The sequence below is a fragment of the Trachymyrmex septentrionalis genome, unplaced genomic scaffold (assembly GCF_001594115.1).
Source record: "Trachymyrmex septentrionalis isolate Tsep2-gDNA-1 unplaced genomic scaffold, Tsep1.0 scaffold37, whole genome shotgun sequence".
NCBI lineage: Eukaryota > Metazoa > Arthropoda > Insecta > Hymenoptera > Formicidae > Trachymyrmex > Trachymyrmex septentrionalis.
Window position 1 is genome coordinate 1,340,977 of NW_017305536.1, and position 12,285 is coordinate 1,353,261.

A 12,285-nucleotide genomic window follows, 5' to 3' on the forward strand; every position below is an offset into this window, starting at 1 on the left:
TTTCGTCACGGCCACGCGGCACGCATTCTATTTTTTTCCTCTATTAAACGTAAACGATATTCCGCATGATGTGACGTAATTCGACATGTCAATCAAATTATGCAACTGTTACGCTGTGCTTTCATTACGTTAGTTCACAAATTTGGAATAATTTTTCACGTAAGGAAAGAAAACTTTTGCAATCTGCTTTAGTTCAAATCTGCTGCCAAAATTTCCATTCCATTGAATTTTTCAGATATGTATTGTAATATATCTAATATATATAATATGTCAATTTTTATGATACAACATTTCTTTACAAATAATAATTTGAGTGCAACAAATGTTGAGAAAAAGGCAAACATTTCCATAAGATAATAATTAAGAAACGTCATTTAGGATATTAAAACGGAAATATTCTAGATGATTACTGTTGGACTCTGATAAAACCGATCGAAAGTCATATAAAAAACAACAATTAAACATTCAATATTTCAAATAAGATTTCACTATATGTTCTAAAAATATCTTTTCTTTTATCTTAAAAACCGGACCTAATAGAAATATTTCGATAGCAAATTTGGGCTCAGCATTGAAAATTATCTCACTAAAAAAAAAAAAAAAATATTCTGCCGATAAGCGGGGAATTACTCTTAACATTTCCTCTAAGCAAAAAATCTTGCATGAATCAGGCACGTATATTTATAACACGTATTCATCTATAAAAATGAGGATACGTGAGCTATGATCAAAAAATAAGCTATGATAAATTCCTCTATAAAAAAAATTCTATTATAATAACTCGAATAGTCTTTTGAAATAAGAGGATATACAAGATACTAGCGACACGCTTATTTGTTAGAAAAAGTTTACGTGCTACCGTAGTACGCGTACATATCAGTACATACAAGACATTCTTCTAACATTGAGAGAATCGCAATCTAAATCCAGCATTTTATGGTTATACGAAATTCCTTACTTTATTAGAGTATCTATCTTCTTGAGTATATAAATGGAAAACCATCTGATAACACAGAACCGCTAAATGGCAGAATATTTTTTGGGGGGTTAAAAAGTGTTTATATTTTTCTAGCTCTTGCACTAAACTTTGTAAAATAGTGTAATAATTCACCATAATGTATCAACAAATTCAATTATTCGAATCTCCTATTTCCTACTTTAAACGCATTCCGCAGTAATTCGAAATGTTACGAAAAAGATGATTTTGCTGAAGTATTCAAAAATTTAGTTAGATATAGATCTAAAAATAATTTAAATGGACTATCAAAATAGGAATCTCAAGCATGAAAAATAATGCTGCAAAAAGTTTGGACATTCTAATTAATCAGTTTGAGCGTACATAATTATTTTGATAGTCCAACAAAATTATTTTCAGATCTATATCTAGCTAAATTTTTAGATGTTTCAGCAAAATCATTCTTTTCGTCCATATCTGTTGCCTCAGGCTTTGAAATTAGAATTTTTCTATAACATTCTATTGTTTATTTACATTCTTCTGCACCTTAATTCATGCAGCTTAATTCGTGAATTTTCAATCATTTATAATTCAATGCATTGCAACATTTGTATTTAAGATTATTTTAGCGCACATCTAGCGTTATAATAAGAGTTCAATATTTACAAATTATTTATAATTCTGAATATTTATAATTCAGTTATGTCTTGCACAGCCATGCATTAAAAAAATTGTCTACCTTCGATTGATCCTGCTGTTGTACAAGACGTTCCCTAAGCAACTGCAGCTGCAGGATCATCTCCGATAGTCGGCGCTCCTTCTCGGCGAAGCTGTCGGCGCAAAGGATCCTGTGAAGGGCCGCCACGCCGTCCTGATCTACTTGCGCCTCCGTGTTTGATATCCTTCCAGAATCCGGAGGTGAGAGTGCCACGTTATTTGCCACGGTGGTAGTCGTGCTTCCACTGCAACTGCAACGCATACGATTCAAACCCAAATCAGTTTCGTTCAATCAAATAAAGAGAGTGAAATAGACGGGAGAGATAGAGGACATTCATTAAACATTTTATTGGGTTGAATTGCTTTAACTCGAAAAGTACAAGTGTAAAACAAAAGTACGACAAATACTTAAGAAAATACATACAAATTTCAAAATAAATAAATCTCCTGTTTAATATGTATATTTTTACATTCATTAATTAAGCAATTAATAATTATCATCAAGAAAGAAATTATACTTAAAAGTACTTTATATATAATAGATGGAAACTGAAATAATTCTTTTCATATACAATAAGAAATAAATACGGATTTTGTTCTCTATGTCGATCATCAACGATAAAAATCATCAATCATTATCGATCATTTTTATCAACATTTCGTTTATATTTCATTTTATCTTTCATTACTAATATTCATTTCTTTATTAACTGACTGTAAATAATAATTATTTGCCTAATTTATTTAATTATTATTAAATAAAATAATTGTTCATTATTAATAACCATTATATTTTTGATATAAAAAGGAGAAAATAATAACTGTCGGTCGAGAATATCCGTCGATGTAAAAATGTTCCTAGACCGCCGAGTGAGAAAGAGGCAGGTAGCCTCCAGCGCATTAGGTTGGAACCAGATGGTAGGTGGTCCAGCGTACGCGACGCTGGAAGCCAGGTGAATAATAAATGAGACGCGGCCGCGCAATCACGACAGGGCAAGTGTTTGCGTCCGTGATGGGGCATCCCGGTGCCATCAGTCCTCCCGTTCCCCGGATCCCCAGCCCTTGATCACCCGCCCAGAACCGACCTCGAGATTCTGCTCTTTTATGTCGAAGAAAATGGTCCGCAAATAAATGATACAGGTCGTATTATGTGTGTGTTTGTGTGTGCGCGCGGCGCTTAGGCGACCGCTGGTCCAACAAAGCGAAATATATGAGCGAAAAGAACGAGGATGATAATGTCGACAATGAGGAAGCTTACGTTGCGAAAAATATAGGCCAGCCGCGTTCTCTTCATGACGTTACAGGGTCAACGATTAAAGTTACATTACAATATACGCGAATGACATGCAGCACAAACGCTTAAGCCGTCCCGACTACGTCAAGTCATGGACGTATGTACTTTTTCCTCATTTACAATACGCAGCCATCATTTATCTGATATTTCCAGATTTACAAAAAAATACTAGCTTGATTATCTTAATTATTCCAGATTAATAATTTCTGACTAATAGCCAGAGCAGCTAAGAAAGCTTCTAATATTACATTTATATTCTTTCCTTGTGATAAAATGCCTATTAATAAGCCTTCTTCGATAAAAGATTAAAACATCGCGTCGCGTATTTTAAAACAAAAAAAATGTGTGGGATATAGAATGAAATTTTTAATAATGTTTTTTTCTCGGTTGTGCTAATTTGTGAAGTAATTATGAGATTACAGTCCGTTTAACTTTATCGTAGAAATTAAACGGACGATGATATGTGAATATTTCCTGAGTGTTTAAGTCTATCTTGTTCAAGTCGGTTCTAGTCAGCGAAAATGCCAATATCCAGTTTCGCGAAAAGCTTTAATTCCACGCAAACTTTCTTTACCGTAATAATGATGATGTGAGTTCGGCGATAGATTTCGTTCATGTTTAACAATTTTAAAAATAAAAAGCCTCTTGTTATTATTACCGCACGCTAAGATATTCGAAGGGCTTAATTTCTGCGCGAGCCAAGATAAATGGTCGCCTCGTCTCTTTTTATTCTCTGCATACACAACTCGCTCTTGTCTAACGGACTTGTCTCGCGTACGCGAGAATGTATGATAAATTGATAGCACGCGGATTGTAGATGAAATCAATAAGAATAAGAAAAGAGGTCTTTTCGCATTTTTTGTCACCGAGACTCTAACATGAAATCTTCATGGGAGACCTCTTCGATTTAGAGCAGCGCTTCATCAAAACTACTAATATCGTAAAATATAACTGTCGATAATTAAATGTCTAAGTTATTAAGCGTCACGATCGATGTCGTTACTAATCCATTATCTTGCAATATATATAAATCATCAAGCTATTTATGTATCTATCAATCTTTTATCTCGGCTTCTCTCTGGCACAAAATAGAAATGTTTCAACTTTACGATAAAATCAGCAAATTTAATAATGTCTGCTTAACTGCTGTATCTCTAAATTCTTATTTGTTAAAAAGAATTACTCTACGTTTTTGTAAATCGAGTCGATTATTTTAATAGCATTACACTGTTTAGCTGACTATCGAGAAAAATTTCTGCCAACGTCGTCGTTTTGCCCTCCGACATTGGAAATATCAGAAGTTTTTATGTATCAAAGTTATCGACGGTCCATAATGCGACGTGGTTACTTCACGGGGGGTTTTTATCCAATACCTACTATATTTAGAATAGCTGAGAGCTAATGTATATGCCCGATATTTTCGTCTACTCTATAAGTCTTCTCGCATCTTCGAATGCTCGTACGTGCTCATAATACGATTCGCGCGCGATACGTCAGTAGTGCATATATGATGCACGAATTCGAGACGCTTTATGTAACAATGTTGTTACAGTTGTTTGTACGTCCTGCCGAATGTCCACGCGTAAATTTGCACGAGTTCAAAGTACCTCCGAGTCGTGTCGATTTCCTCGAAACTCATTGGTATGACACATTGGAATTATCTTCGCAACATTCCAAGTAAACAACGAATTAAATTATTAACGATTAATATCCAGCTTAAGAATAAATTAATGGAACTATACTGAAAACAAATTAATTACACTTGGTATTAAATGTTACACATACATTCCAGCGTGATAAGAAGTTCGTGAGTATTAGCTGTATATTTTTAAATCGAATCCATGCTATTTCGATATACGCTAAGTCAAATTGAACGTGCTCCAAAAAGAAGGTAAACGTCAACGTAAGTGCATGTTGTACTGTTGGCTGAATTTTTGAAGAATCTTGGCCAGCCGTCTGCTCGATGTGGGCAGCAGACTGGCACAGTTCTGTGCTACCACTTCTCCACGCTGCCAAGTTCACTCGTTTACTTTCAATGACTACATGTCAACATAAGACATTGCGTTACACGTCTAGCTTGAGGGAAGACACTTTTTGCAGAGATTTTTGCTATTCTATTGTTGCCTGTTCTTCGTGTAATATTGCCAGATGTTATTTTGCGCGAATCATAACGCAATATACACTTTTTGTGTCAATAATAACAGTCTTGAAAAAAATAACAGTGACTAGGAAATTCATAACAATTTGATCATACCTGAAATGATTTGCTTAAACGTTTCATTAAGTCGGCAATTTCTAATTTCAATATTAATCAACGCGTCACAAGTATGTTGTAGAATAATCTGGAAACGCAAAAGTATAATTTTAACATCATCGTAGAATAGTAACATTATCGTAGCGTTATCGTACCATCTTGTATGACGCACAATCATAATTAGCCACGTGTACACTATTTAGATTCTGTATTCTTGACGTTATATGAACAATTTAGCGAATAAAGAAAAAAAAAAATTATGCAAACAAATTAATTCATTGAAAGACTTGATTATCCAAAGCGGTTATTATCGATGCAAAATAATCGTTTGAAAAATATATGTCAGTTTCCAGATATTGTCTCACGGATTAACCGGAATTGATTAAGGCGCGCTGCGTTCCGATTATTCACTGTCAATGTTGAAAATCTGCACATAATATATGTTATATGCATTATAGATTTTCAGCACTGATAGTGAACGTAAGAACGTAGTCTTTGTGTCATATAATAAATTTAAATATTGTTAGCTATATATAGTTAAAATGAAAAAAAAAAAACTGAACTGTATCTATTAAAAGAGATACTAACATTAAACAACTGATGTAGATTATTGATAAAGAACATATTGTTATATTGAGCAGAGTCTAGTAAATTAATAAAAGCTTTTTATAATTCAAAGAACGATATTAAGACTGTAGATATAAATTATAGCGCTATTAATTCAAAACTCTCAATGTTGATTAATCTTTTAAGAACTCACAGTATCAGAGATCAGATAATATAAGTATTATAAAGATTAATTATTGACAGACCACAAAATATACAATGATTTTCATTAAATTAAGACTATTTCAGAATGTATTAAACAAAAATAGAAAATTAATTTTTAAAATTTTGCATTTGACAATAATTGTTTCGAGTTATGTTCTATTACGGTATGTTATAATGCTTTCTGTTCCAAAATTACTGGTCATTGTCAAATGATTGTACAGCAATAGAGATCCATTCCAAGAGACCGCTAGGTCGGCCTTATGGTTTCGGGACAATAGTCTCTTTTAGGTCTCGCCCGATCGTTAGTTGCATGTTACTATATCCGAGATGCCAGGCCTTGAGAATGTTGAGGCAAGAAACGACACAGTGGTCTTTTCTTTCAGAAAACAAAATTATAGCTGACGCCCTAATTTCCGGCGATAACAACGAATGATGGAGAATGTGAAATATCGCATTGTAAGCTGTGTTCGAAGAATATCGATAAGGTTACGAGCTAAACTTCAAAATTTAAACATTCAATTTCCATAGAAAAAATGTTATACTTTTTTCAAATATGAATGTATATACATATATATATACATATATATATATAATCTACATTTATCCAATTAAAAATATATCGTACAAAGTGTAATATCATATAAAGCAAAACGTACTTGCTATATAACGACTATAAATAGGGGATGAATTGTTGCAAGTGCTTCGAAAATGATAAATTTTCTTGTGACTATACAGTAGTAATAGCATATCAGCTTGTTTGACCAATAAATACAATTTGCAATTGATTTTGTGATTAACTCCTCGTTATAAAATCGAGATTAAATTCAAATAAGTATTTGTATATGCTTCGATTATATGTACAGTCGGCAATTAGTTGCGAAAGCAAAAATTATAGGCACTCGTAATAAAGTTGCAAAAAGCAACATCCGTCTCTGATTTACCATTATATTATATTAATCAGTTATATAAAGTGGGAGAGATATGATAACCTCGGCGACACGGTGGCGCATTATGAGGCAGATATTGCAACAGAGTAGTGCACTGTTACAATGTCGATCGAACACGGCATCGAATAATTAACATACACAAGTTGCATAAGAGCCGCTTATCGAGATACGTCGCATGGATTACACGAATCGTAACGGAGTCTAAATAATCAGCAAAATTGGAAGAAGTTCTCAAACGGCACGCTGTTCTCATTTCCTGTTATTTGCAGGATACTTCCTGACCGCGTTAATAGCAACCGGATCGATATTAAACGGAAGAGAATCAAAATGACAATTGGAAGATCTAGAGCACAGAAAATTTAAAAGTAAAAGCGATTTCTTTCTTTGTTTTTTTAGTTACTTTTCTTATATTTCTTATTACATTACAATTTTAAATAATGATAAACGTAGTATTTTTTTGATAGGCAAATTTGCTAGACACCCCATAGAATAAAAAGAAAACCTATTAACTAACATTTGAATATGTATTTACTTAAAAAGCTATTGAATCTACTGCTTTATTCATTATTTGATAGCCAAACGATAAATCAATAGCTCTCTTTTTATTGTCTCTCGGACAATGTAAAATAGAAAGTAATGAGTCTCATCGTGCTCTAATCCTCTATTTCAATATTCGATCACCTGGACTAACCTATGTGCATTGTGACCGGTTGGCGTGGAAGAGAGCGGAGGTGATGTCCGCCTGGTATTGGTAGTATCGTCCTGGATAGACAGGGATTCGCTATTCATCTTGCACGTTAGTCTTTTAAGAACGTCGTCCATGGACCTTTTACTGCCTGCAGCGGTGGTACCACTACCGTTATTGTTGTTGTTGTTGTTCTGCGTGACGCTGTTGTTGTTGTTATTGTGATGTGGATGATGGGGGTAATAGGGATCGACGGAAAGGAGGGTGGGTGGCGAGCCGCACTCCGAGGAGCTCGCCGGTTCCAGTGCACCGCCCGACGACGACGACGTGTTCGTATGGTGATGATGGTGGTGGTGGTGATGATGGTGGTGGTGATGAGGATGGTGATACGGCGCGAGGGTCTCTTGGCTCGACAGGAGCAACAGCCTCTGTCGCTTGGCCGTCCGCAAGGAATTCAACGAGGGCGACGGCGAGTCGCGTAGTTCCGGCTCGCTGGTAGTCGCCGGCGATGAGCAGCCGGAGGACTCGCACTCGCCACCTCTCTGATGGGAGTAGCACTCCTCAATGTCGACGGGGGTGGTGGCACCCTCCTCACCGACGACGACGGCTGCCTCGCCACCGGAACCGGCCACCGGCGAGGTAGTGTCCTCCTCCTCCTCGTTGGCGCCTGCCACTGTACCCGCACCGCCCCCGCCCTCCGATAGCTTCGTTGGTGGCGACTTCCTCTTTGAGGACATCCTCAGTCTGCAACACAAGCGTAACGGGAGACTGCTGAGTGTTTTTTTGTCTTTTTTGCTTTCTCTTTTTTTTATTTTTCCTGCATCGGCGTACACTCAATTGGGATGTGTGTCGTGGAGGAAGAGCGGGGGGGAGGAATATCAGCGTTGGAAATCTTCATATATTCTCTATATGCTTGATGATACGACGGCTCGTTTTTTTTCTTACCTATCGTCAAAAGATTACTTAAAATGTCACAGGACTCATTTACGTTGCGTTGATTACTGCGGTTTATCCAGTTTGCTGGCAGCAGTAGAAAGAGTAGTAGAGGGTATATACAATTTCAGTGGATCATCTAGTGGAGGATCGTACGGGCGAGCGACGGGACGACGTCGTTCCTTACGTCACCCGGTCGCCCCCGGCAGGCGCGACGTCTAAACTATCTGCCATCTGGCGCGGAGTTAATTTAGACACGGACTAGCCCAAGTTCGTCCATTCATTTCCGTCTACAAATTACCAAATCTAAATCCAAATCGCACGATCGACCGGCCGTCTGTTGGCTCGACGGCAGCGGCGTCTCGTCGCCGATGTCGGGGCACGCGGACAAGTGGAGGAACGTTAAGTTACGTAACTGTACGCGAGGCGCAATTATCGGACGGGAATTATTGTTGCGCTGTCGTGTCGCAACAATCTCTCTCCATTAATCGGAAGATATTCCATTAATCGACTGGCCGAGAACGCACGGGAGACGCAATAAAGACGAGAAGAAAGAGAGAAAGGGAAAAAGAAAGAAAACTACATTAGCCACGATTATCTTCTGCTGGCGAACGCGAGGGAGGTTGCGAGGTCACGAACAAACGTAGTTCGCGGTTTCGTTGATCAACATCTGACGAAAAGCGGGACGAGCTTTAACTGTATTTCCGGCGACACGCAGGTTTCGACGTTTCCCGTTTCCGAAAGTCATCTACTCGATAGAACAAATTAGCGACTTTAAATCACCGGTCTTCAAATTTTTCGAATTTTTAATTTTTTCCACTAACTAAAAAGAAGTGAAGACCGACTACAGTCATTATTTGCATTAGATGTTAAAATAGTAATTCTATATGTAATTTATTTTAAATATATTTTTACCTCAAATGTATGACTGTGCGTCTATTATTTTCGGACATGTAACACAATAAAACTGAAATAATATTATAATAATATTATAATAATAATAGTAATAATAATAATTCTCCTCTCCCATCAAATTTTCGAATATATACGGCATATGTAACGTTAAGCAAGTAAAAAAAAATGTGCATTAATCTGTATTAAAAAATCGAGCATTTTATCCAATAGTATGTCAATGATTTCTCTTATTAACGCGCCTGACCTACATTTTTGAGCTGCACGATTGATGTATAGAAGTAAGGTCCATTACACACACATATATGTGTCAAAGATAATGACTTTTAGACTTAAACGACTTTTCAACTGGAGGATGCGCGTTTTACACGTCGCTTTGCGTTCAAAATCGTCCCCTGTGATGTGTATAATTACAAGGGGAGATTTATTACTGCGCGTTTACGCAGACATTTCTTAGTCACATAATAGAGAACGATTTACGGTGCTGAGAGAATGCCGCGCGCATCTTCTCGGAACATGAAAGCAATGTATCATAAAGTTATGAAATATATAATGACATCGGCTGTCATCGGCCATTTCGCTTTAGGCACCACTAACTGTATCGCGGGGATAAAGATAATATTTATATAGTGCATCATTCGAGATGTATGCAATCCTCCCCCAAGATGTGTGTGTGTGCGCGCGTGCGTAAATTGATCGATTAATTCTTCAAGAGACAGATTAAATATAAACTGCATTTGCTAAATAAGACGTGCAACAATTCTGACAAAATATATATTTATTCGAAGATACATTTATATACCGAAATTATAAGAAATATTATAAGAAAGGAAGTATGTATTATATTGAGATAATAATGTATTCCTCAATAAAATTATAATATATTATTTTATATAATATATATTAGTTATATATTAAAAGAATAATAACATTAATATATAATAAATAAGAATTATTATAAAACGATATAATTAAAAAAGGAAGTATTATAAGATTTTCAATGGAATTGTTCCGAATAGCGGCCGCAAAGATTTTCGTTCCTGCGAGCCAATTTACGACAAAGATAATATTTGTGAAGATAAAGATAATATTTATATGCGAGATGCGTTGCGCAAGGACATCAGAAATCTGCGTGATTTCTTTCTACGATACATAGATCGAAAGACCGACTGAATCTTTGTGGAGGGCCAGATTATAATGTCAGTATTACAATATTCTATATAAATATTCTTAATTGACAACGCGTCTTCATAATTATTTATTATATGGGACCTGCCAAACATCTCATCATACAACACCGAGGAAAAAAGCGTCTATACAAAAATAATTTCAATAATTACAACATCAAAGGTAACAGTAATATTGTATTATCTACGAAAATAAGAAGCAATTTTTTTGGGAAAATAACAAAAGATCACATCATCCTTAGTCATCGCGCGCCGAATCGTTACACCAGAAGCGTGTTATCAAGAAGGTCAGGATTATAACATCGGCGTCTCTGCTCGTGCTCGATTATGCCGCAAGCCTATTATGCGAACCGCACGCAAGAAAAACAAAGTTTCGAATGGACAGTGGGGATGCTGATAATGTCGGCATGGACCACTGCTGTGTGTCGCGCGAACGTGTATTATAATTCGTTACAATGATGAACATTGTCTGCGCTGCACGCGCGCGCTTCCAGCGCATTTTTTTACACGCACAGGCTCGTGCGATACGCCCGCGAAGAAAGTATCGATGCGCATGCACGAATCGCGAGTCGTGGCTCCAGTCGGAGCTCGTCGAGGACCACGTGCTCCGTTTACTACGAGCGCATGTGTCGTGAACGTGATGCTTCGAACGTGACGCTACGACCGCTACGAGAGATACTAACCCCGAATCTACAATGGATTTTTAGCCTTAAGCCATAAAGAATGGACGAATCATAATCAATTATTCTCCTCGCATTCGACTGTAGTTGGTCAATTTCGTACGGGTTAAAGCTTAAAACACCTATTGTAGATCTGGACTAAGGGTGTCTGAGCAAAAGGATTGTCGTAATACTTACTTCTGTCTGTTCTACAATAGGATCGCAGGTCGTAAGCCGTAAGAAATTGGCCAATCACAGTTAAGTGTGAAAAAAATAATCGGCTATAAATAACAATAAATAAAGGGCAAGGTAAGAGTCAAACACATTTCTTAAAACTGTCACACAATTAAAAAGAATAAATTACAAATAAAGAGAATAGCAAAATTGAAAAAATATAATAAAATAAAAATTCAGTTTAAATACTAATAAATTACAAGTTTCGGCTGCCGGATTGAGCCCTCCTCAGACATTAACTTATTATAAAAATCGCTGTACAAAATTAATTATCGGAAATGTTCGCATGTTCAGTATAATCATAGTTCGGGTGGGTCTTGATGTAGAACTCGGCATTATTCACATACGATTGAACAGTCAAATGTGTTTGATATCTCTTGGAAAAAGTTCTAGTTGATAAAACAGATAAAAAGACTTCTAACGAAAAAATAAACACAACCAAATTAACATACCGGAATTCTAACAAGCAATTAAAACTCATCAAAAATCATATGTAAATTGTCCAAACAAGTGTGCCCATATAAATATGAGAACCCATTAAAATATGTAAAGTTTAGTGGAACGCAGATGTGTAAGACGGACATTGCGTATCGATTATAATGTACGCTCGCTGATACGGATCACCACGGATTGTCAGTATCGAAAAGTCAAACTTTATTTACAAAAGGTATATACGCGTATGCCTTGTAAAGACCTTCAGTGTCAATTTGTAAATTTAAACTATTCTTCTGCTTTTT

At 36.3% G+C, this 12,285-nt stretch overlaps 1 protein-coding gene across 5 annotated transcripts in view; it reads right to left on the minus strand.

Annotated features, from left to right (window-relative positions):
- Window positions 1-12,285, minus strand: part of LOC108750822 (transcription factor SOX-5-like) — a 191,252-nt gene that overhangs the window by 37,157 nt on the left and 141,810 nt on the right. For all 5 annotated transcript variants that reach the window (XM_018490607.1, XM_018490603.1, XM_018490604.1 and 2 more), the window contains 2 exons: window positions 7,630-8,367; window positions 1,695-1,923 (listed from right to left, as the gene is read on the minus strand). In XM_018490607.1, the coding sequence (XP_018346109.1) occupies window positions 1,695-1,923; window positions 7,630-8,367 (967 nt within the window). The remainder of the gene's footprint in view (window positions 1-1,694; window positions 1,924-7,629; window positions 8,368-12,285) is intronic.